This window comes from Lagopus muta, chromosome 2 (assembly GCF_023343835.1).
Source record: "Lagopus muta isolate bLagMut1 chromosome 2, bLagMut1 primary, whole genome shotgun sequence".
In the NCBI taxonomy this organism is placed as follows: Eukaryota; Metazoa; Chordata; class Aves; order Galliformes; family Phasianidae; genus Lagopus; species Lagopus muta.
This window is the reverse complement of record NC_064434.1, coordinates 75,951,365-75,978,636: the sequence shown is the minus strand read 5'-3', so window position 1 is coordinate 75,978,636 and position 27,272 is coordinate 75,951,365. Positions and strand designations below refer to the sequence as shown.

The 27,272-nt window shown below is 39.0% G+C and overlaps 1 protein-coding gene across 3 annotated transcripts in view; it reads right to left on the bottom strand.

Annotated features, from left to right (window-relative positions):
- The window catches only part of KIF26B (kinesin family member 26B), a 286,786-nt gene that overhangs the window by 52,934 nt on the left and 206,580 nt on the right, over positions 1-27,272 (bottom strand). For all 3 annotated transcript variants that reach the window (XM_048934933.1, XM_048934934.1, XM_048934935.1), the window contains 5 exons: positions 11,484-11,690; positions 10,033-10,126; positions 8,150-8,412; positions 5,263-5,446; positions 1,123-1,282 (listed from right to left, as the gene is read on the bottom strand). In XM_048934933.1, coding sequence (XP_048790890.1) covers positions 1,123-1,282; positions 5,263-5,446; positions 8,150-8,412; positions 10,033-10,126; positions 11,484-11,690 — 908 coding nt within the window. The remainder of the gene's footprint in view (positions 1-1,122; positions 1,283-5,262; positions 5,447-8,149; positions 8,413-10,032; positions 10,127-11,483; positions 11,691-27,272) is intronic.

Genomic DNA, 27,272 nt, shown 5'->3' with positions numbered 1-27,272 from the left:
GAATGGTGACATTAAATGACAGTTTGATTAGAAGAGGCTACTGTAAGCCATTCCTGTAAGGCTGGCTGTTGCTCCCTCGGATTTAGGCTAGAGAAGAGCAGTACGTTCCACAATATCAGACATCTCTCTTAAAGAAAAGCTCTGTGACTGTCTAGACTGGGTAATGTAGTCCAAACTTGCTTTCAGTCCTATATACATGACAAATGGTTCGAGACAACAATAAAGAGAAATGAGTACAAAATGTATCTACCAAGTGAGTAATTCTTCTGATTTCCCAGAAGATATCTGCAATATCTGCAATAGTGGCAAAGGACACTTGTCTAATGTGACATATAGGGCCTAGTTCTTTTTTTTCAAGTGAAAGGCTAATAGATTCAAAGCACATACAAGTAAAGTGTAAAGTATTTTTGCATCATGAAGATGCATGTTTATTGTGATATTTTTGAGACACTAAAATCTGCATCAGGAGCAGTAAAATAATATCCCCTATAATTATTTCTCTCCTTCATAGGAGCAAATTTTGTCTTCATAGAGCTAATACAAAACTGGATCTCAAATGCTTTGAAGCATTTGAAGGACAAGGGGAAATGGCCTTAAGTTGTGCCAGGGTAAGTTTAGGATATCAGGAAACACTTCTTTACAGAAGGGGTTATTAAGCTCCAGAATAGGCTCCCCAGGGAGGTGATTGAGTCACCATCCCTGGATGTGTTTAAAAACTGTTTGGATTTGGTGCTCAGGGACATGATTTAGTAGAGGGTTGTAAGAGTTAGGATGGTATAGTTAGGTCACGATTGGACTTGATGATCTTTAAGGTCTTTTCCAACCTGAGCGATTCTGTGATTCCATGATTAAAATGCTTTTGAACAATCCTATAAAACAAAACTCTCATATGTTGAACTTTGATCCTCGAGATCTTTAAGACAATCCTAACATGAAATACAGTGTAGATACCAGACTTAAGGTTAGATCAGGGTTCACTGAACCTTCGGGAGGTTTTGTCAACTGCCTCAAGAGGACTGCGCTGACCCCAGGAGTCTCTCTGCTTACCACAAATTTGCCTCAGGGCCAGACAAGTAACTGCTTGCAAACATTCACTCATTAAGTGCACAGAATATCACTTACTTGTACGGGATATGTTTGCTTCCATTGACGAGGGCAAGGATGACATTGCCCAGAGCTGACAACGAGAGACAGAGGCCAGAGCTTCCCTCCCGGTTTTTGCTGAGCACTTTCACACAGCTCCCCAGGTCAATAAGGTGCAAGCGGCTGCGACCTCCAGACACTGCCATAAGCAAAGAAAGTGGATGGTTAGCATGTGCCTCCAACAGCAGTTTCCCAAAAGCAAAAGACTCGCCATGACTCGCAAAGAGGAGACAACCCAGAAACTCCTCTTAATTCATGGCAGCAGTAACAAACCATAAGGATCCTGTTAGTTCACCTTCAGACTGTATTGCTGTCCACTAATGACTCATTTGAAAATTGCTGAGGTTTTCACGACTCATGCAAGTTTAACTCTGGGACAGGCAGTCACCACTGTTGTTTTTTTTATTCTCTAACATAGCTGTATTCGCCTATACCTGAGCTGGCTCTCTTTCCATCTCTGTGATTACTGTACTGACAGGAAAACTAGAGGTTGGGAATTGCTTGGCGAGCAGTGGTTTTGTAGCAGCTTTTCCCTTATCTTTCACAACTTGAGTAACGGAGATTCAGAGGAACCATGAGACCTGCAGGATATTCAACTTTCCTTTAAGCTGTTTTAATGCACAGTGTAGTGTTAAAAAGTTGTTCTGATCTGAAAGTAGTTTCTATAAAACTGGGAGCAAATCCTGGTTTTCCCTCTTGTTTACTCTGTATGAATACCACTACACTTAAAATGAAAGGATGTTAAATTTGAAACAACAAGCTTAACAGAGATTTGCTCTCGTGAGAAACCTATGGTTACTTTATGAACTCAGGGGTGGGGACTACACAGACTTTACAAAAGCGTTTCTAATTCCCTATTTTCTCAAGAAAATGTCCTAGATGTTTTTTAATTTTTTTTTTTTTTTCCAAATCTGATCTATGACCAGTTCTCCCTATTCTCAAGAATTAATTCAGAAGCAACCTATAGGAAAAACTTAAATGTTAAGAGCACTGTTTGAGATTCTGAATATAAACAGAAGCAAAAATACTTTCACATCTGTAGACAAAGAAATTCACAGCCATTTCAACACAGCACCTTAACTTATGCACCTTGCCCCCAGATAAATAAATAAATTAGAATTGGGAGAGATCTGTTATCAAGAAAATACAACACTGGGAGCAACTATATGCTCCATGATGGAGACCTTAGAAGTTTCCAGATACATTTCTTTGCATTGGTAATCCCTTAAAAATCAGAAATATGTTTTTATTGACAAAAAACGTGATACATCATATTATTTTGCAGATTTGCTCCTAAAAGTATATGAAACAACTAGCTGTAACAAAGATGTTAACCTACATCCAAAAAATGAGGACAGAGAGAGATTTTGTTTTACAAATACTGCAAAACACAAAGCTCGCTGCTTATTAGCACTACCTTGTACTCTCTTTAAAAATACAAAGCCTTTCTGTGGAATGTGTTCTACACAATTCTATAATTCTCATTCAGTTGTAGGTGACAGCTAATTAAGATAAACAAATGGAAGTGGAGTTTTATGAAAAGAAATATGAACAAGGAGAGGGAAATACAAATAAACTAGGGAAAAAAAAGAAAGAAGAGAAAAAAATAAAGAAGAGATACATAATGAAAAAAGAGCAAAAAAAAGAAAGAGAAGAGAAGAAAAAGGAAGATTTTTTTCTGTGAGGGTGGTTTATGCAGTGGAATTTGAGAATTATATTCCAACGGTGTAGCCAGCGTCTGTCAACAGCTGACATAATAAAGTACTTCTTTTAGGCTTTGTTAGTTTTTCAGCTGCATCAAGTATTTGGAAATAGAGAACTTCCATACATCAGACTGCAATAATGGTAAAGTCATGCAGAGTATCATGAAAAAGAAGAGACAAATAAGTATCTGATTATAACAAATACTAGTGGCCAAACATTAGAAATGCTGTCCCTAGACCACATTAGCATCTATTAAAGATGCCTGCGGGCATTTCATCACCATGCTCTCCAAGGTTCTCACGGGGAAGTAACCCTAACCTACTTATGCACCAAATGCCTGAGTTCACTAAAGAAAGTCAGGCTTCCCTGCCATGCAGGCAGCTGCACCTTCACTGCTTCTGAATCTTTGTCTCTCCTTTAAGTGTCTTCCTCTAAGACCACTACCTTCAGAAGGCCGATGTTACTTTTTGTGAGAAACCTCCAATGATTTTACTTAGAAAAACAAGTTTAGTTGCTAATGAAAATGACTGCAGATGACTTTACTGAATTATATTTAATAAATACTTCCATTGCTAGGATTACCAGGCATTGAGGAAACAAAAATAAATGAAAGCAATCACTGCCTTTTAAACTTCAGTTACTTTGATTGCACTCATAGTCCTACTGCACAGGCTGAGGAAACCCAGAACAAGAGAAACGACAGGATCTTCTGCTCTTAATTAGTTTACAAATCAAAATAAGACCTGTGTTTAGGACAGTCAGTCCACTTGCTGAAAATGAAGTTATTTATTAGGCAAGTTCTCCACTAATGTGCCTGGCACTATAGAGAGAAGTGTAACATCTTAGTACTTGCTTTCATCCGTGGCCATAGAGACTTTGGAGAGCTGAAACTGAAAAATGATGGCCAGTTTTGCCACAGTTCCAATTCTTTCAATGGTGCTAAGCCTGCTTCATGACATTCCTGGTAATTAATCCAACCAGGAGGTAAGTACAGTACTTATGCATTAATCTAGCTGTCATTGTTTTGTCAAAATCAAGCATCAGCCAGCTTTTTAATCTCATCCTTTAGATGCAGTGTTTCTTTTTCTTTTTTTTTTTTTCTCCTAGCCTTTTTAATCCTGTTACTGGAATCTGTATATCTCCACTGTCTGCATGCTGTTTTCTGAGAAGTACTTCATTACAGCAGGAGACACTGCTAATCACTAGGTGCCGTTTATGAGCAGCTGGAATTCCCCTTCATTCAATTATCAGCCAGATCTGACCCTGCCTGGCTTGAGAGGCCAGTCAGATATGGAAACCTGAAGACAGGAGTTGGTATGGCCAGAAGATGAAAATGTAAGTGCAGACAGTGGGCAAAACATGTTATATTGGAATTTTAAAGGATAGTGTTGTCTTCTTTTTTTTTTTTTTCTTAATGAGTCATTATAGCCACAGGAAAATATTCTTTCCTGTTTTATTAATCGCATTTGAAAATAGTAGCAAAGGACTGTATGTAGGTGTATTTGCCTGTAGTAAAAAGCAGGGAGTATTAAATAACTTTAATAATAATTCCCTTAAAATCAGCCATCTTTATTCCTGCACACCAGTCCGTTAGAGCATTCACAGTTTTCCTTTCCACCGCAGGGTGGTTAATTAATAAACCTTTAGTTAATTGAGTTTTCTGCCAGCCAGTTCCACTGGGGTTATTACTTAAACACATGCAAACTGTATTTCCATTTAGAGCAACTTTCTGGTTTTCGCTCTCACATTTTAAGTACAGTAAATATAAATTTTCTGCATTCATACATTAGGCATTAATGCTTCAGCAATGTTCACCCGTTACACATAATTGCATGCAATCTACTCCTTAATACAAATAACCAATGCAGAGACAGAAGCGGAAATATGCATATCTGCAGAACTACCTAAGCCCATCAATTCAAAAAGCAAAGGTGTCTTTCAAACAAATACTACTTCTCTGCTATACTGCTATATCTCCAGGAAAAGCTGCAGTTCATGTATTGCCTAAATCAGCTCCCACATGCTTCTGTACTGAGGTGCTGGATTGGAATAGCCAATATGAGGGTGACAGGGAATCCCCATGGCTACAATATTTTATCAGTCATCTCAACCCTGGAGCTATCAGTAAAGATAATTCTAAAAGCTAACCCAAAGAACACTTTTGCATGTAAACACAGTGCTGAGAACTAACTTTTAATATCTCCAGAAAGACAGCACAACTGACAACTGATGGCAATGATCTTGCCATCTTGATCTTTGCTAGATCTTCACCAGGCGGGCAATCAGTCTGCTGGACCCACCCCGCTGCATACCACTGCTAATCCTTACCACTAGAGAACACTGCTTAAAAGCCGACTCAAAGCCCATCTGTAGGCAAGTTTGGAGGAAAGAGAAGGGAGTGAGGGAGCAGCTTACTTCCGCCTTTGCCGCTCTTCTCCATGCGGTACTGGTAGATGTGCAGGGTGAAGAGCATGTGGGAGTTGCGGTGATCCTCCTCGTCGCAGTCCCGCTGGCTGCCACGCCGCGAGGCGATAGCGGCATCCAGGAAGAAGGCGGCCTTCTCTGCTGTAGGAGCACGGAGCTCGCTCTGGTTCTGGAGCTAAGAGTTAACACAGGGAAGAAATTACCCAGAGGCTCCCACAGGAGTCAGTGCTATCAGATACCCACTGCAGTCAACTCATGCTGTAGAAAAGCCATGTTCTGATGGGACTGGGAAGGAGGAAGTGGCTTGTTGAATGAGACCCTCCCAGCACTGGCAGGAAACAGTCCTATGGGCTGGATAGATACATAAATTTGTTCCATCACTTTCCCTGAATTTTAGGCCATTTATTAAAGTTTATTATTTTTGCTACATCCTTTTTCCTGCACTGGCAAACACTGTGTCCTCCTGACAGTTAAAAGAAAAATAAGCTATTGTGGATGACACATCAAACCCAAGAGTTGGTGAAGATTAGCAGGGGCAGCCTGCATGTTACCCATCAGAAGGTGCTAGAAGGGAGCAATCTGCAGCTAAAACTGTGAGATAACAGGATTGAATCACGTGCTCAGCCCCACAGCAAGTGAAGAGAGGCCACTTTCATGTCCCTTCACACCACACACCCATGCACCTGCACAAAAGACAGGACAAACCATTAACCAGAGCAAGACAAGTAGTGTGCATACATTCCCATTTGCTGGACCTCAGTCACTGCCACCAGTCTGCTCGTATCTCTCCAAAGCGATAGACAGCATAGGACGGCAGATATAATTAACCCACCATGATGTTAAGGAATGCATGTGTGTTTCACATCAACTAAGATTTGCCTGCCTATGGAAGGCACATGTAACAGTGCAAACTGATGGCATCAGTTTTAACAGTACGCAGAATTGGCCCTCAGCCCACAGGATAGACATGTTTTGTCTGACATAAATACAGTGATGAATTCCCATTCTCAGAGTTTTCTTCCCCCTACTGGCTAATAGTGCTAAAAGTTCTCCCTAAGGAAGACAGTGCTTCTGTCTCCCTTTGTGGTCATTAATCAACCTGGGGCAGGATAATACCAAAGCTTCACACAGGATGAAGTAACACAGCTGCAGGCTGAAGGGCAAGAAGGAGTTAACATAGCAAGCAGAAGGTAGGCCATTCTGTGGATGGATCTCACTTATGTAAGCAACAAGAGAATGTGCATACTTGGAAAGGCCCAATGACAAACATTATGACATATGGTGATTATTCATTTGCTATACACACTGCTGATTTTGCGTATCTGTATGGTTATAACATCTTCCCTTTGTTGCAGGATTTTGAAAATTCAGGTGTAGGACATGACTACAGAACATCACTTGTCTTACAAACACACACAAAGATAGGTCCTATTTTAATGCAGTATTTTATGCTGCAGAGAAACAAAGACCTCTCATGAAGCTACCTTTTCTCCAGTGATGTAAAATAATTAACTTAGTCTATGGCTCCTCTGTAAATATGTATGCAAAAATAGGCTACTAATATCATATAATTATATATAATGGAATATTTCTCATTAATAATGTTATTGTGCTTAAATACCTTTGTGAAGAATTTAGCTGTAAGAAAGGGTCACACAGTTATGAAACATATTAGTATTCTATGCTAATTCAGACCTAAATTCGTCATCTGTCACCCCAATGGGAAATGTGAAGAACACGAGTATTCCTCTGTATACTCTCTGTACTGCACCCATTACGGGATACCAGGGAGTGAGATCTCTTGTGACAATGTAAGCAGTTCATAACACACTAAAACCAGGAGTCAAGTGAGGATGAGAATTCTAATTGTCATTTAAAATGACAAAAAACTTTCCAGTCCTTAAGTAAAATGGGAAGTTTTGCTGTGGCTTCACCACAAAGAGATAAAACACAAACTTTATTACTTGCTGTTTAAAATCTCATAATCTACAACTTAAGGGATGTGAATCATGACTGCTGCTAGAAACAGGGTGCAGACAGAGTCTGTTCCTTCCTCCCTTGATTTTCCCATACTTGGAGAGAATTGCTTTGCAGTTTCTGGATGGAAGCAGCCATTACATTTAAGGCTAAAATAATGCACTCGTGTTCCATCCTGCTATTTTGCCTTCTGTTCATCTGGTCATACAAAAATCAGATTCACTCCATCACAGACAACAAGTTGAAAGCACAGGACTTTTTTGTCTTCCAAATCAAAATTAAACATAAAGGGCTGCTGAGCCTGTCTGATGGTTACCCGGGAAATACACGAGCCAGTTACTCATTCCTGATAAACCTCCAAACCTGAGAAGAGTTGGAATTATTCTTGGCTTGCCCAACTCAGGAATTTATGTCTTGGCAGCAATTAATAAGTAGCGATTAATGCTTCCTACAACACTGCTAATGCAAGTGCTATAAATAATGTTTATAAAGAGATAAACAGCCATATTAATGGCCTCCAGCTATTTGTGCAGTTCTGTAAATATTTTATCTTGTTGTTTTACAAAAGAAAGATCACACTTACTTTTTCTTTTTTTTTCTTTTTCTTTTTCTTTTTTTTTTTTTAAGAATGAGGTGAATTTTTGCTTGCACTAATGCTTTCACATTTTATTGCAAACACAAGGCCCTGCTCAACATCAGTTATACCAGAGGTACAAATATTTAGGCCAGGAGAGCAGATGGCCATGCAGCTGCAGGTCATAAAGTTCTTGCATGCTTTAAAGTAAACACTTTCAACTCTATAAACTTTACATTCTGGGTAGTTCTTGAATTTGAACCATCTCAATAGATGAAAATAAAAATCATAATGCTTATTTTCATGTAAATTGAAGACTGGATTCACCTGCATGCCACAGATGGGGTCCTCACAAAGGTAGACACCTGGGGACTGGCCATCCTGCAGGCTTCCTGTAGCCACTTCAGAAAGCAGGTCTCTAAGATTTTCTTCTTTCCCCCACACTTCCACTGCAGAAATTCGGACTGAGAAGCGTGCTCCAGTCTTCTCTTTGCGTTCGTTAATCAACTTGAAGAGCCAGGAGATGGCACAAGGGATTATGCCGAGGTTTTGCATGGAATCATCCTTGCCAATCATGGTGTACGACTTCCCTGTCAGGAATGGGAAGTCAGAGAAAGTCTTTCATAGCCTTCTGCAAAGTGATCTTATCATACACAGCCTCACGAAAACAACTTCTTCACTACAAAAAGGACATTCAGAAAAGGGAGATAGACAGACAAATAATTTGTGGAAAATGGAGAACGTTTCAAACTGACAGATGAAATCTTGAGTTTCTTTCAACAAAATGTTATCTCACATATTCCTATGACATGCCCTATGTCCTACACAGGGTACGGCAGGTCCCTACCACTCAGCACAGCAGCTACTACTGTGGCTGAACAGTGACGTAAACTGAGCAGAGCAGGAATGCCATGGTCTCTAAAATGCCCTGTTTTCAACACTGTGAGTGCACTGTATCCTGAATGCCATTTTAAAATCATAGAATCCTTAGAGTTGGAAGGGACCTTTGAAGATCATCTAGTCAAACTTCTCTGCAATGAACAGAGACATCCACAGCTAGATCAGGTTGCCCAGGACCTGATCCAGCCTCACCTTAAGTCTCCAGGAATGGGGCATCAACCACATCACTAGGCAACTTGCTCCAATTTACCGCAGAGCTCTACATTATCCTTTATACACTGCATCTGGGATTGATAAAACCTTGGTCCCAGCAACACAAAGATGTAACTTTATATAGAAGAAGAAAAACCACCAAAATTACAGGCACATGTGATCATTTGGCGCACAAGTGGGTGCACAACAAGAAATACTGTATCAGGGTGTAAAGTTTCCACTGTTTCATTATTATTTGACTCTGTAAGTATAGCTTAGCTCTGGCTTCTCAGCTGTACATGTTTGTTCACTGAGAACAAAAACAGTTCTATCTTGTGCTGTCTACATATCAGTATACACTGACAAGTTCAAAAACAGTCCTAAATTTGTAATACAAATAATAAAGATATACATAATTTTGGGCAAGTATTTGTGGTTTCTTTGATTTGTTTTATTTCATGCGTTGAATCTAAGTGGAAAAAGACCAGTGAAAAGGATATTTTATATATGCATCACACCAGCAACAGCTGGGTGTGTTCAAGGTTGGTGGACTGGTGAGGACAACAAAACAACTGCAGAGACTCAACTCAAGCTCCAGCAAAGTCCTAGCTGGGTCACCTCTCTGGACACATAGCACTTGTGAGATACCACTATCTGGTGGCCTTATTTTCCATCTCACCTGCCACATAGACTTTGGGAAGTCAAAAACATTAAACATCCAAGTGCTCATTCTACTGCTACTTTTGCTTGGTCCAGAGGCATCCTGGGGATAGCTGTATAAGTGGTCTTCAATCTAGGCACACCTGTAAAATTATAGGTCCCTGCTGGATACTTAATTAAGAAGATACTAGAATACTAAGAATCGCTATAGTACTAAGAGGACTGAATGAAGCAACAACTCAAGACAATCTCTGCTTCAAAGAGCATGTTGTTCAACATTTATGCCAAATTGATAGACGTGTAAATGAGAAGCAAAGGTGTGGTGTAAGGTCATGCATACAATTTATCAGGAATGCAAAGATAAATGAAGGTTTGCTTTCCCTAATCTAAAGTATTAACAATCTTGGGTTACAAATATTCACTTTGCTGCTCAGATAGAGACATTTAACAATACCAACCAAGTTTGGCATGGCCAAAGCAGAACACGCAGCCATCTGCACCGTTGACCACTGACTGGATCACCTCAGCCACAGTCCCAGCACATACTTCAGCCTGTCACAGGTACAAAGGAAAAAAAAAAAAAAAAAAAAAAGAAAAGAGAGTGAGAGAAAGAAAGAAAACTATCAACAATAATAAGAAAATTCAAGAGTGTTTTCAATATAAATGGTCATAATTTTATCCGTGCCCCAGATACCATGCTGAAGTATCAAAAGGTCTAATCCTGATCATTTCATTTATGTGATCAACGTTCTGATGTAGTGACATTACTTATGTAAGTACATGAAACAGGACTTTTGTTCTGTCAAGGAAGTTTCATTTCATCAACATCCTTTCTGGAGTTAAACAAAAAACACATCCTGTAACAAGACAGAGGGATGCAATTGGTTTGTTAGAACTGCCTATTAAGAGGCTTTCTTTTTTTTTAATTCAAAGGGAAATACTGAGAAATATTAATAGGCTCTGTTACTTTCCCAGTTATGGATTTCATTTTCACTAGCAGGTAGGTAGGGAATATAAGGGGAAAAAAACAGCCTCTGGTACTAGCTAGGTGACATTTCTTAGTTTTTTTCTACATTTTTATGAGTCTTCATTGCCTTTAGCAGGAGTAGATTCCATCCCAAAGACTATAGCAGTATTTTAAGAAGTAAAACATAAATTTACACTGTGCATTCTTAGATTTAAGGTTCAGGCACTCTCTAAAGTCTTCTGCAGTAACTAGCTATCATTACAGGGTTGAACAAAATCAGAAATAGCGGTTTAGGGTTCTCTGGGAAGCATTTGGTTGGGATGGAACTACTGATCATCTCTGGTTCTTCTGCTGGCCCTATGTCCTAGTTCTGTTTAGTTCATGGGTACAGAAGCAGCATTGCAATATTGTTTTCTAATTATACTCTGAAATGTTACTTTATTCTTTTACTGTCTTCCTCGTGGCATTTGGGTAACATGGTTCATCAAATCAAGGTCTAATAAAAAACAAGAAATCAATATATACATGATTAGAGATTTGTGGACTAAAATTCCAATCCTTCTACTGTGAACTGTTCAGGTAATCCTTGACTTCATAATGAATAGAGCATTGCATCAAAGAACCACAGTTCTGATCAGATTGCTGGATACACCAAATAAACAATTTAAAATATGCAAGTTACTAATATTCAGGATTTGCATTCTAGGCAACAATTAGCACTTTCATTGCACATATGCTTTTAGGAGCAATTGTTTATAGCAAGAAATAAAGAAAGCAAACAATTATTTAGATATAATTTAATAAATTTATTTCATTATTAATGACATCAACAAAATTCAACTCTAGCTAACTCCAATGAAAGTATGGCTATCACAGCTGCAATCAGTTTGGCTCTGGTGCACATTATTGTTTAGATAACTTTTTTGATCATATTTTGCCTACCTGTGATGCATCTTGGGGAAAAACTGCATCAAAAGCAAACATCTTGGGTGGAACCTGGTTGCCCCTTTTCTGGAAAGCATTCTGACCTCCACAGGTTACTGGGTCGTAGAGCGTGATTTGCTTCTTACGGGGGTCAACTTTTAGGAAAGAGCTGGACTCAGATGTGTCTCTGGCAAGCGTGGAAGAAATGCGCACCATGACTTTGACCTGTTAGCAAACACAAGAAGATGACCTCATTTGATGAGCTAGACTCTTGACGTGTTGAATGAACTTACCATAACACTCAACCAAATCTTACTAACTTTACTGTATCCCCATGGAAGTCAGTGTAAGAAACAAGAGTGATTACACACAGAATTTGGTATAAAATGCCTACTGCATAAAGCCAGAACTTGTCTCTATCTAAATCAACAAGCAGCCTGTGCATACAGAATTTATGAGGAATCTCATGGTGCTTTAGTGTCCATATTACTCAAGAACAATGAAGAGGTATTACATCACCTTGTTTTACTCTCAATATAAATTGAAAAGTAACTGTACCCTAATGGGCCAATTAAGACGGCTGGAAAGTAATCTAGACTGTTAAGCTACTGGAATTGCTCTGAAGGAGTTTGATCAATAAAACAAGCACATAAAAGCCAGATTTGTAATTTACACCTTTCAAATTCTACCCAAATTCAAAAAGGATGAACTGATCAGTTTTAAGTGTCATTATCAAAGAGTTGTGAAAAGAGTCCTGTTTTAATGGCCAGATTTTGAAATCATTGTCAAGAGAGTGGAAAGTAATACGCAATAAAAGATTTGTTAAAACATGTTAGCTCACAAAACATTAAATGACTACCTAGTAAGATATTTCTATGACAAAAATAGTTCTTCATGGATTTAATGAGATTATACTGCATTCTTAGCCCAGTTAGTAAGCAATTTAGATGTAAATAATATGGATGATTATCAGTCTGGTTTTAGTTCTCCCCATAAATTCACTACCTGCAGACAAATCTGCTCCTGAACTTTACAAGGCAAACATCACCTCTCTGCCAGGCCTTGCCTTCTATTCACACCTGCATTTATTTTGCTCTATAGCAGACTAACTGTCACATAAGCCAGACAGAACTTTTACATAAATGTTCTTCAACTGTCAGTTGTATCACATCCACAAACAGCCAGCCAGTGACCACAAAGAGACACTTCAACACAGACTTGGTACAAAGCCACTGTTGAGATGGCAGAAGCACACTGGGAGGAGGCTATAGCTCTGAAAGCTAGACAAAAAGCTGAAGTTCCTGATGTCCTCATTGAAACTGGTGTTTTCTGTATGTAGACCTCATTTACTGCTTGTCTGAGTTCATTCCACATTTAAATAAAGCATCGATGTGGAGAGGTCAAATCTGAGCATGTATTTTTTACACAACTCGTCTGAAGACAATGGAATGAGACTAGAAAATTATCTTGTTCAGTACTTCTGTGATGTCATCCTTACATGTCTATGAGTCAGTGATAATTTGAATCCTATTTTAAACCACAAAAACAAGATGTCACAAGATGTCATCAGATGGTGAAATGGTTAAGAACAGTCTGTGTACGTGACTCCAGTTTTACAGGATTATTTGTGGGGAAAGAAGAATACTCCTTGAGTGTGAATTTCTTATTTTCAATTTTTGATGAGCTGGATTTTCCTACTATATACTACTTTTTCTAAACAGATGTCACTTATTAAGAGTACTACACTGATCTGCTGAAAACCGAAATAACTGTCATTCTCCAATTACTTTAAATAAAATTCTTGTTTTGCTTTAGAAATCCATTTACTTATAAGTTTACGTGCTTTTTGGCTGCTACGAATCCATGCCCTCCAGATCCTTGATCATTATGTGAAAGAATCACAGAATCACAGAATGGCCAGGGTTGGAAGGGACCTCAAGGATCATGAATCTCCAACCCCCCTGCCACATGCAGGGCCACCAACCTCCACGTTTAATGCTAAACCAGCATTAGAAAGATAAGTGAACACACTGAGGATAAGTTTCTTCAGGCTTCATACAACGAAAACTAGGCAAAATTTACCAACATTTCATACAGAGGCAGTCTAAGAGTCCTAGCCTCCAACTGTACATGCATTTCATTTCAGCTTCAGCTATCAGTCTTGTACCACAATAGCATCACCAACTCAGGTCCTAATTAAGCCTCTTCACACAAAACTAGAGTAATAGCTGTCACATACATCTCCAGTATTACTGAAAATCCTCCTAACTTCCAGCAGCTATAGTGACAGAAGCTCAGGCATCATATTTGACTTTCCCTGGAGTAAAAGACCAACTTAACTGAAATCCTAAAAATTTACTAGCATCAGATAAACTGAATGAATCGCTATAAAAAAAAGGAACTCATCTCAGAAGCCCCAGGAGATGTCTAACAGCATAAACTGACCAGTCAGCTTTTCAACTCTGGCAAATAGAGACATTTCTGAAGAAAAATATTCTATTAGCATGAACCTTTCTATTTCCTGTGCATTGGGGATTTTTGTTTTCAGATCTGATTTTTCCTGTTTGCTATGGCAGAGGAATACTACAATGACTATCTGTGGGTATCCTGACCACTGGATCACTTGTTCTGAAGCTAGTTGTATGCAGCTGGTACAAAGAGAGGTATGCACCCAGGCTCAAAGAAGATGCAGTTGCAATTAGACACTTCATTATTAAATATCAATATGCACATTACCTACACCCAAGAATTCACGCAAACATTTCCCAATAACGGCTAGAATGACAGTAAATCAACTAAACAACAGCATTAGAAACAATGGAAAAAGATAGACTCCTGCTCAGCCATTACATAGTCTTTCATGCAATTTATGACTGGGGGTAGTGGGGTGAGGGGTTTGAAGTCCATGCTGGCCGCCACAATCCCTGCCATAGGGAAGGCAGTGCAAGTGAGGGAGCATGTGAGTTCAGTCAGGTATGGGGATAGCACAGGAACCTAATGGACTTTATAAAAGACTTCAATTAAAGGAATAGGCAGGTTGAAGATCACAGTGCTGCTCTGGGGAAGGCAGAAGTACAGTACGGTTAATTTGAAGCTAACTGAACAGTGAAGTTTAAGAACTCTAATACTTTATGCTTGCAATTTATATTTAAATAAACCGTAAATTGAACTTCTTCTTAAGAAGAAAGCAGGTTTTCTGCTTCACTTCCTATGTGTCATTACTGTTTTAGCCTAATGCTACAGTTCTCCACTAATCTCTTGTAATTGAAGGGTTTAAGAGATACCACTTGTGATTAACGGGACCACTCTGTCTGCCAGAAATTCTTACTTGAATCCCAGTGATCAGGCCTTGGCAGCGCCCAGCCTTAGATGCACCTCTGACTGTTTCTGCAGGGAAAGATGAAAGCACTCTCTCGAGACATGTGCTTAAGATAAAACAAACAACCTGGGCCTAATTTTGATCTGAGCTTACAATCTTGTAAATCTAGCTGAACTCAGCTAGAATTAACCTCACTTAAGAGTGGAGAGAGAATAAAAGAGAAGGTCACTTGTTCAGCATCATTATTGTGCCTCTTCTAGGACATAAATTCACTTCTTAATTCTGCTCATGCTGAAAAATTACTGTATTTTCTCCTGTGAGTTCACAGGGACTGATTTGACAGCTATTCAATCCAGCAGTACCTGCATTTCCTCCAGTGGACTACCAGGTTCTACCTGCAAAGAATTGTCCTGTTCTTGAAATCTGTAGTCATTTACTCCACAGTATTACTCCTGAGCTGAGTTTTTTCATATTAACATATATATATATATATATATATGTTATGTTATATGTTATATATGTTATATATGTTTTATATATATATATATATATATATGTTATATGTTATATGTTATATATATAACGTACATATTTAAATTACATAAACTGTTTTTCAAAAAATGCACAGATAATTTCTGTATCTGCATAAGGAACTTTATATACACACTTTTATTTTGTATATGGTAATTGTTAGCATTCAAAATTACTGTTTCTTCCTGGCTATCCCTCAGTAGCATCAAGGGAGCACTGACGTGATTCCACAGTGCTTCTCTACCATAAAAATAAATGCAGAGCTTTTAATTGCTTCTATTGCAATTTCTGACACATTAACCGTATTTGTTTGCTTCCTCCTTTTATATCTCACACATCTCTATGAACACACCAACTATTTCTTGAAGATGATATTTGTTAATTGCAAAACTTTTTCCCGGTAAACACAATTTGTGACCTACCATGTACGTTTTGTTATGTTCCTTCTCTGAGGAGGACAAAGGTTCAGCAGGCTCTGCAAATTTGAGCAAGTGGTGAGGAAGGGAAGGGAAGGGAAGGGAAGGGAAGGGAAGGGAAGGGAAGGGAAGGGAAGGGAAGGGAAGGGAAGGGAAGGGAAGGGAAGGGAAGGGAAGGGAAGGGAAGGGAAGGGAAGGGAAGGGAAGGGAAGGGAAGGGAAGGGAAGGGAAGGGAAGGGAAGGGAAGGGAAGGGAAGGGAAGGGAAGGGAAGGGAAGGGAAGGGAAGGGAAGGGAAGGGAAGGGAAGGGAAGGGAAGGGAAGGGAAGGGAAGGGAAGGGAAGGGAAGGGAGAGAGACAGAAAGAAAGAAAACAGAGCCCAGCCTCAGCAACTGACACTCCTGTGTCTCCAGTGCCTGCAGGGGTCTGTCTGCAGGACCAGCAGTGAAGCGAATGTGGAAGAGGGGACAGGTAAGAGGTGTCAAATCTGTACCAAAGACGGATAACTACAAACAGAGGCTGGAATGAGGCAACAGAAGCAATGGGGATATTATCATTTCCTTCTACTCTTGCCTGTAAGATTTCATTTGGGGTTCATTTATCTAATTACTGCAGGGATAGGGCTAGACAGCTGTTGCTTTGGGCACTGTGCTTGCCTTTATGAGCTGTTTTTCTCATCAATCATTTGAGCCGCTTCTGCTGGATGTGTGCTGGGTAGTGGTGGGAGGCAGGAGCTGCGATACAGTCACGGGTGAGACAGGCCAACCGGGGCTATCGAGCTGTATTAGCACTCCATCAATGTAATAGCAATCACTAGCTGCAAAAACAGCCTTATTGGAGGTTAATGAAGAGTGGGTTTTGTAATTTCTCACTGTTACAGTTGTAAATAATGGTGGCAGGCATGCATTTTTGTCTTAGCAGCCACAAAATACTACAGCACAAGAAAATCTATGGCATCCCAAGTGGTTAAGCACATACATTTTTAGTGTGATGGATGTAAAGCTAGAAATCTGTCTACAGTGTCCAGAGAATATAGAAACGGTCTGTTAAGTATTTTAAAGGGTGTGCCTTACAGATCATGAGACAATTAACTGATTGTGCTAAAATGAAATGTGGACCTTTGAGATAAAAAGACTAAGCAAGAATGAGACAAATAGATTGCATGAGTGGACACAGTATTAATGAAAGTCCTCTGGACACATCTGGCAAAAAAAAAAAAAAAAAGCTTAGGGTAGATTATGCTGATGTAAATTGATCAGGAATGTACGTGCACAAGCCTCATTCTCAGTGCTACATTCGGCATGGAATTGGCATGGAAAGGCTGTTACTGTTACTGCGAGCAGCAAAATATTGCCTTGGAAAAGCAGTGGAAGCAACTAAAAAAAAAATTCATTAAGGCTCACAGGTCTCTTTTTTTTTTTTTTTTTTTTTTTTTTTTTTTTTTTTTAAACAATTGTGCCTCTGTTTTTTTCTCATGATTGCTGAAACTAGCAATTAAACATTTCCTTTACTAGCTCATTAACCCCATCCTGCATGGCAGTAAAACTGATTTGCACTTCCAGCAATAATGGAACATAGTTTAAGTGTATTGTAACCAAACACCAATAATATTGTTCTTATCTTGAGAACTTAACCTTATCAAATGCATGATGCATCTTTATTAATAAACTCAGTAAAATCTGGTGTGAAATATGTTCAGGTCACAGGGCATGGCTCAGTGACCTCTGTCTTGTTTATGTCAGCAGTAGCTTTGAGTTTTCATCCCGTAATTTGATGTAGTTACGCGCCCAGCCTGAAACCAGTGTCTATGTCCCATCAGCCCAGTCACTCAGCTGTCACATTGCTACTTCAGCATTTGTTAGATTACCAAATTACCATAAGGCACTGCAATTTTGTTCTGTTCCTAAAAAGAAGTCATAAGAATCATCCTGTCACAGAAGCAACCTCTCCTTAAATTTCCCCATGTGCCACAGACACCGTGTGTTCCTTGTTTTCCTTTACCTTGTTTCTGATATATTTGAGGAAAGTCTGCACCTCAGACCTGCACAACAGGAACAATCTGTGTTTTCATAGAATCATAGAATAGGCTGGGTTGAAAAGGACCACAATGATCACCTAGTTTCAACCACCAGACCAGGCTGCCCAGAGCCACATCCAGCCTGGTCTTGAAGGCCTCCAGGGATGGTGCATCAATCAGGACTTTTTTGCCTCAGGTTTTGCCTCAAGCAGGAGGAGTTTTCCCAGCTTCCAATGCTCTCCACATGCATTCAGAGAACTGCATCTGCAACTACAATGGGGTCAACAACAGCCTAACTCAGATGATATGCGGGGGTAAATGTCAGCTTTTTTTGGAGAATATCCTTAAGTGGCACTGTTACTGGTACATTCTTAGGAACAACAAAAACAAACCAAAAAAAAAAAAAAGTCTACCACTAAAACACACAACACCAAAGAGTTTTCAACAATCCCAAATGAAAACACAGGATCCGCTGGCAAATCTTGTCTTCTCTGCTGTGGATCTGCAGATATGTAAGTATAAACATACTGGTAAAGATAGCAAATGCTTTACCTAAGCCTCTAACATACTACTACTGAAAAAAAAATTTGCTCTGCTTCTCTCACTCTGGTAAGAATTTATTTTTCTGAGTTGAGTAGCAAGTACAGCTGGCTGCCATGAATTTCAAGTGCTTGGCATCAGACAGATTAAAATCAAACAGATATTTTGCTTTACTTCAGTAACCTTTTACAGTAGAACTTCCTGCCTCCTTCTCTCTACTTAATACAACCATTTCACAAGACTCTTCAGGTACAGAGTACCTATCTAGCAAATTAAACATGACAATAACTGTCCTTAGGCATTTTGTGTTCTCTGGCACAAAATGGCTAACACCTTTTCCTGTAACTCTCATTCTCTGATATGGTAAAACTACATCAAATGGTCTATTAAGACGATCTTGAAAAAGCAATCTAGTGGCCGGGGACCTTGTTATCAATGCACAAAGATGACTGAAGATGACTGAATGCAGTTGCACAGGAATGCTTCCTGCTCCTTTTTAATTTACATTACACTCCCAGCCACAGCACACTGCCCAGCTTGTCCATACTTTAAGTTAAATACAAGAAACTCAGGTGGTACAGTACTGATTTCCTAAGCAAGCAATTTGTCAAGTGTTGTTCTGCTCATATTCCAGCCTGGTTTGGCATCTGCAGATTCTACAAGACGATCAATAAAACCAGAAAGCACATCTATGGCACCAGTGAGACAAACCATCCTAAAGCAACTTCTTTCCTCTGTCTCCTGATCAGAGACAAGGCTGCATTGTTCTTGCTGCCTACACAGGGCTATGATTGGCCCCCAGAGCACACAGGAGCAGGCAGTGCAAGTCACTCGGCTTTTTCTTATAGGCAATGTTCATATCCTGCTACAGTACAGAAAGACTATAGGAATTTTTGCTTCAACCACTCAGAGTTTCCTGTAAGAAATCTACCAACATACTAGAACTATGCTGACTCCATTGCCACAACAACTGGTGTGGACAGAATACAGCAGCAACATCAACAGTAGCATACCTCATCCATGCTCACTGTAGGTTTGCTACATTACATCTAAGAGACCCAGTTCTCCTTTCTGTGAAGCTATGGAAAAGGTGAAAGAATGTGGCTCAGCAATTTTAAGCATGTAGGCTATCTCATGTCTAATTAGAGAGAGGGTGGCACTGAGGGCTTCACATTATATGCTTTCTCACAAGAATAAGAACTCCCAGGTGAACAAGGCTCTCTGTTTTTTGTCTCAGGAAACAAGAATTTCTGTGGTGAGAACTCAGATAAAAGACAAAGTTTCTCTTCCACATGCCTTTGAGACGTCTTTTCAGTGCTACAGGGACGAAGTATATACAGGTATTGCACAGAAGATGTACAACCACAATTGTAGGCTTTTTCATTATTTATAAAGATGATCCCCATGACTGCATACAAAAGATTTGCCAGTCTGCGCATAATGCTATACGGCATAGCACCATAAATAATGAGTCGCAGTGCAATCAAATAAGGATTTACATTATTTAAGCCAAGCTGAAGGAGGTGACAAATTGGACTTTAATGCAGATAAATGTGGAAAAAGATGTGGAGAGCTTGGGAGTGGCAGTTGGTAGTGACAGCCAGTATACAGAAGGGATGGTTTATGGTACTGACTAGGAAAAATATTTGGGAATTCATGGGGAGAAAAAAAAAAAACCTAAGGAAAGCAAGGGGCTGACATTACTGAAGAGAGTCCACATAAATGGATACAGTTATCATATTAGATGATATATCTAATATACACTTAAGTATTCAAAGTAGAAACCTTGTTTCTAGAAGGGGAGTATAACCATACAGCGGTGCCGTGAGGCATGAAACATCCAGTCAAGACTTCAAGGATTAGAACTAGATACTTTAGCAAGGATTACTACAGTATAACATCATTTATTTCAACAATAATTCCTTACTTACCTGGAATTATATGTGATCTGAATTTGAACATTGTTAGGAAAAAACATGAAAAAAAAGGAAAGTCAAAAAAGGAGGAAACAATAAAACCACATTTCTGACTTCAAGCAATGAAAATTATTTATCTTATTAGTAAACCTTCCACCTGAAGACCCTGCAGGGCTTTGCAAAGGCTTTTGACAGAATTATGACCTATTTACAATTGCACTCATTTTCCAACTATAGAAATAAAGCGTAAGAATAAAGGAATCATCCAAGATCCCATCCTATATATGATCTCTATTTCTTCCTCTTCCTATGCCATAATCATAGGCTATAATGTTTCCCAGGGTGTAAATATTGCATTAAATATAACTTCTCTTCCACATTATATCCTGTTTAATTCTGCCTGCGTTGCTTCCATTTTGGCAGTGGTAAAGGAAGTCACAATAGCTACAGAGCCTAAACAGCCAGGCACTTAGAATTAATGAGATCCATTTGTAACATTATATATTACCTATAATTAGAAATACATTTATTGAACCTTATAAGAAATCTGTGGAACAGATTTTTATGCTGGGCTTGATTCTGCATGCCTCCAAAATGAAAAGGATTATTTACTGCGCTTGGGACAAGAGAACAAAAGACAAGACTCTACAAGCTGAGTCTAAAAGCTTATTTAAATCTGTAACATACCATCTCCAAAAGGGATAAATTCTGTGAGCCTCCCACTGCTGCAGACTGCGTTGACATCCCACTGCTCTGCTGGCTGTGCCAGGCCAATACTCCCATGGCTCACCATGTTACTTGTTCCACTTCCTTCATTCTGCACCACACGAAGACACAAACTGGGGGGAACTCATGCTTTCAGGGGAAAGCCACAGGCCATGATGACCCACCTTGTGGATCTTGTGCTCTGCACCAAATTACAGTCTGTTGGGGACATTACTGTGATTTGTGGGATGCTGCAATTTCTTTTAGGCCTGGAGAGAGGAATACTCCCCAAAAGTCTCCACTGGGCACATACAGCTTATCAAGGTGCTTTCCTCAGCTCCTCCAGATTCCCTTTCTGATGCTCTCTTCCTCAACTATTTTTCTTAAAAACCTTCACCAACTGAAGCCTCACTCAGACATGGGATTCCTCCATGATCTTCCTTCTGTCTGCAGCTAGATAAGCTAGCCATGAATATGAAAGGAAGTCTGAGGGAGAGATTCTAGTGACTGAGAGATTTATTTCTGGTCCCTCATCTTATCACACCCATGAGTGTGCATCCTTAGGCAGCATTCACACCTTCAGGAAGTAACAGAAAAACATCAGACTTCTATTTTTAGTGTTTCTCTTTGCTCCATGTTTTTTTCTCTTTAATTTCCCACTCTCCCTTCTTCCACTTGGTGCCCTCATAATCACTGCTTTTCCTTCTTTCCTAGCACCATCCACATTTGAAGCTTTAAGCATTGGGAACAACAGTAAGAACAGCAGCCAGTGATAAATGTCAGGAAAATCATGAAAGAGACAGCTACCTTGAATTGATATTAGGGTTAGAGAACTCTCCTAGCCATCAGCAGTTTGTGAGCAGGAATCTTCACCTTTAGTGACTCTCAATGACTTCCGCTTCCCTGAATTCCTTGTTATTTTTTTGAGTCTACATCAGCTTCTAGCACTCTCAGCATCTTCTGCCAAGGATTGCTATGCTTTATCTACATCTTTCCTCTCTCTCTTTTTGTTTAGTCTACTACCTGCTTACTTTTTCTGATGTTGCCCAGTTCTTTCAATTGGGAAATAGAACTGCCTTTGGCTGTCTAGATCACTATGAGCTGCACAGCACTCCATAATGTTTCCCTTCACCTATCTGTGATGTAATCAGAGGCTCTCATGAAAAAGTCCTCCATATATGTTATTATTTCTACTGCTCTGTATCTCTTTCAGTTCCACTCCGTTCTTTTTGGCATGGCACACAACTTCTGTGGTACAAATGTTCAATAGATTTGTTAATAACAAAGCAGCACACAGAGCCTTTTTACTTTGTTCTTTATTCCTTTTTAACTAGTCCTACCATTTAATTGCTTTCTGATCAGTAGAGAACACAAGAGTTGAAATTCTCCATGCCACTACAAGGCACAACAACCTGACTCTTATCCCTAAAGGGAAGTAAAGCAGAAAAATAATGCCTGAGAAAATTAGTTTCTAATACCTGAGAATCAGTAAACACATCTTCTGGTGGCACAAAAATCCAAGGACACGTTAGCTAGGTCTACACTGCTAGTGCAAATGATCCTGGCATGCAGTTCCTGGGCATGCACCTGATTACAGTCAGGTAGGTGCAAGAAAAGAAATCCAGGTACACAGACAAGGAGTATGCCCATCACTGATTCCAGTCCATCTGATTACACAGCCAAGGTATTAGGGCTAGCAAGAAACAGCCAACAAAGCACCAGTGTGTCTGATGACTCTTGCCACTAATGATCTCATCCACTGCTTTCTGCCTTGTTAAATGTATTGCCAAATAAATAATGGTAGTGTTTGTGAATGAACTGGATAACTATAACCACTTGCCCTACTATGAATATCTAGTGCTTGTTTGCAGTCTTTGTACATGCCCTTAGAAGACATTCTGCAACCTTAATTCAAGCAAAACTTCCATTGTTTTCAACTTAAATGCTATTTCCTGATGCTCACACACTTAACCATGCAACCTTAACATTGCTTTAATGCTGACATTCACCAACAGAGTAATTCATTGTTATGTGCAGTTTAAGGACTGTGTAATTCTTCCTAGCAAGTAGCAGCTCTTAATGAATGGCACTTGATCAATAATGCAGAATTCAACATTTGAGAATAAATAAAAACCCTTTTTCATGAGGGGTGTCTGTACAAAATGTCAAAACCATTTGTCAAGGGCCCAGACTGATAGCCTGCAGCTGCTGTTCACAAGAACTGTAAAAAAAATAATTTTGCTGGGACCTGCAAATATGTTGGTTTTTTTTTTATATTGAGCATAATTAGCTTTTTCCATAACCAAAACACAAAATAAGGACTTATTGAGTGTGAACACTGTGGTCATTATCAGAGGGTTTTAAAGCAAAACTTTGCCATACCACTACTCTGTCTCTTAAGTTGCTAGTCATAAAGGATCAATCTGTCTTGGTTTCCAGGTGCAGCTTCAAAACAGTCCTCACTGTAGCCGACAGACTGAGCTGCTTAACAAAAATGCAAAAACACACTCATATTCAGGTTTCAAAACCTTGGATTAATAAGGCAATTGGACAAACATTTCAAACCAAGAGAATGGTAAAAATGCTTCCTCTTCCTGATATCTAGGTGAAACATGTCTCAATGGAGTACGTAGTTTTGACTGTTATGAAAAGCTTATGTTTTTTTCTAATAAATGATCTAACAGAGAAGCACATGGCAGCTTCACTTTCTTTGATAATGTACATCCAGCAATAGCAACAGTTAAGGGTCATAGCCACCACTGATAAACATGAGCAAGATGATGAACGCAGAGGTTCACTGAAGTTTGCTTCAGTCCTTCAGAGCATAAAGAATGTAGTCATAGGTGCCAAAGTGATTCTGTCTTGTCAAATCCTAAGACTAGTCTGATCAGTTTCCTAGATATCTTACTGACTTGAATAGCTAAGACTGTAATCTCACTCTGGACTCACCGAACCCAAGCAAGGTCCCCCACATTGCAACTATTGCCAGCATGGGGACTGCATCACCCAAGGATAGTTTCTAAAGATCACTTAGGAATCACTCAGGAAGCCTTTATCTTTAGCTAGCCTGAACTACACTGACGATTTATTTCTTCCTGATGCAAACAGAAAGAATTATCTGGTGGTACAAGTACAAGAACTCAGTGAAACTGGGCAGGCAGCACTTCTATGACTCCCTCCTCCTTCTTGGAGATGGGAGACGGAGCTGGCTACTTAATCTCCTCTGTGCTCTTATCAATTCCAGTCTGGTCACAGTGATGTCACCATGAGACAACAATGAGGCCTCACAATTCTCAGAATTGAGTTCCCTTGATTTAGAGACCTTGGTGCCTTTGGTGGGTAACAATTCCTGCAGAGACACCTCATCTCTACTGATATTAGTGGAGATATCCCAGCTATTACACAGAAGAATTTGTTCCTAAATCCATCTCTTTAAAAAGCCCTTTTTCACCAGCTATAAAAACTTCTATGGTAACACAGCTATTTGTCATGGGTGGCACCGCATGCCAGACAATGGCTATGAAAGTAACAGTCAGTGCACAGGTTTCACAAATGATGGAAGCAACTAGTCTTCTCTCAAGCAATAAAAGGATCTTTCGTTTTAAGATAATTCATCTTCCGTGCCTGTCACTGTTGTAGCTTAGTATCAAGGAAGAAATGATCTTTGATGCCTTGTAACATTTTGTCATTCGGCACAAAGTAGAGAGATTAATGAAGACAAAAAAAGGTTGCTTTTTTTTTTTTTTTTTAAGAGCCATCTTCCCACAATAGATTAGGGGATAGACAGAACAAACAAGCAAGGTGAAATACCTCAGAAAGATAAAAGGGAGAAGATATTGTAACAACACACAGTGATTTCTAATGCTCGGCATAAAATGAATCTTGATGAAATATTCACACACCAAATCTAAATGTGATCCTCAGTCAGCTCTGTATGGTAGGCAGTGAGACAGCTCTACTGCCTGCACATCTGGATAGTTTCATACCACGAAGCCAGAACAAGGTCTGTCTTGAAGTAAGTGACATTGCCTGAGTACAGACTGGTCGTATACATCAGCATCAAGGGTGAGAAACACAGAAAGAGAGCATGGCCAGGTTTGGGACAAGATCCAAATGAGAGTCATGCCAACCACAACAATATTCAGATTTTTCACTGGCGGTGCCAAAGCCAAAACTTGGATCAACTTAGATTTTCCTCATTTCTTTCACTACATAAAATCCTTCCAAATAGTTCCTGGAATTGGCAATAGCACATTTAGACTGAATGGACAAAATATTTGTCCAGCTGGAAAGCCTGAGATACTGTCGCAGACACAAGGGCAAGTGTTATAATGAAAAATTAACAGTCTGAATTTTTAATTGGAGCCTCTTGTCTGCATCCCTTGTAATGCTGATGTACAGCATTATAGCAGTACATCAGTCCTTTTTTTTTTTAAAAGACCGTCATCACAGCACTCACCTTGGAGGCAAACTATGCATCACTGTACTTTTTTCTTTAATAGTCTCATGTTTTTTATTCTTATGTAGTATTTTTGCTATACAAGGTAAAATAAGGACACATGCAGATCTTATTTTGGAAAGAGGGCATCTCTACTCTTGATATAATTATATCTGCATTGGATTCAGATGCTCACTAACACAGATCCTAATAAATGGTAATCTATCATGGTTGATACAATCTTGTGTATACCACTATTCTTACTGTATTTCTGTTAAATGCTACATGTCTTACTTGACTGCATGTGATTGTTCATTAGCTAATATTGAGTACAATTTATGATAAGAATATCTCATGCAACATCATCAAACCAAAGGAAGCACGTTGTCATTAATTCTCACCAGTTTTCCTAGATGTTGCAAGAAATCTGTTCTCCATCAAGATGCTGGAGGACATCCATTCACTGTATAATACAGGGTAAATTTCAGTGGACTGACTAACTCTGGATGTCCTTGCAGTGTAGGATTCGGTAAACCTCTCAATATTATTTTAATTAAGCTGTTATAGTCTGTCATGTCAAAACATAAAAATAGAGATTATATAAAACTACATTAGGAAACCTCACAAAGCCCTGATTAATGGTCTGATAGGTTGTAAAATGAAGCCAAACTGTAAATTTATACTGAGGGCTTTTCTAAAATGTGAGTTATTGACTTGACAGATTGTAATAACTCTCCAAACTGTTTTGGTCTCTGGTTCAAATCTTTTCTGTACAGCTCACTGACACACAGTAAGTCTAATTTACTATGTCTCTTACTGCATGAACATCCATAGACCATAATATACTTTAGAATATATTCTAAAATATTGCAAGTGACCAAAGAGACAAAAGCATGAGAAAGAAGTCATTTATCTACAACAAATTCCAAATAAGGATAACTCAGTATCACTCCCAATAGCTCACCTGGCAGAAAGGTTTCTAACATTAACAAGATATACCAACACCAGAATATGACACATGGAATTTGTTCTACACATCTACTACCTTGCTTCTCCAGTGAGAAACTCCAACCCAAATCATTCTACAATTTGCTATTTCAGTAAGTCATTACTTTCTATAGACCTCATACAGGAGAAGTACCTAGCAGATTACATTTAAAATGTTATATTAACATATATCTCAAAAAAGCACTGGAGTCCACAAACTTCTTATATCTAGACATATTTTAATCACCTTTAAAATACCTCCGTAGAAAGGATTAAATGTCTGCTTATCATGTAGGAAACACTGCAGGGGAAAACGTATTTCAGATTGCATGGTGCTCAGCCCCTATAGCCAGTGCAGATGAAACTCAATCTACTCAGCTCTGCCATCTGACCTGGTAGCAAATAATTACAAAGGGTATTAAAATGCAGTATGCTGTCTCCTAGTAGGAGGGGTGGATCTCAAAGCCTATCTTGCCAAACCTCTGCAACGTGGCATTTATTTTCCTGAAACTCAGATCTTCTGGGCTTTTTTGTTGTTGTTTCTTTTCTTTTCAGAGCAGAGGCTTTGACCAAAATACAGCTTTATTTTGCACAGAAATAAAAGCCTCCGTGACTGAATTTTTTTGAGAAATGCTAGAATTATTTTGGACAAATTTAAAATGAATGGAATGATAAAACAAATTACTTTTCTCTTACTGAATTTAATATTCCATTATAAATCATAATGCAGACTATATCTTCATAAATAAAGCATAATTTTGAAATAAAAGTACTCTTTACCTGTAGAATCCTGTAAATGTGTTAAAAAAAAAAAAACTAATCTGCTATTCCTAGCTCAATCATTACTCCAAATTTCAATCAATCCAATCCATTTTTAAATAATCTGATTTAATGATTACTGAGGACTAGCATGAAATGACAGTGAAGAGCTATTCAGAAA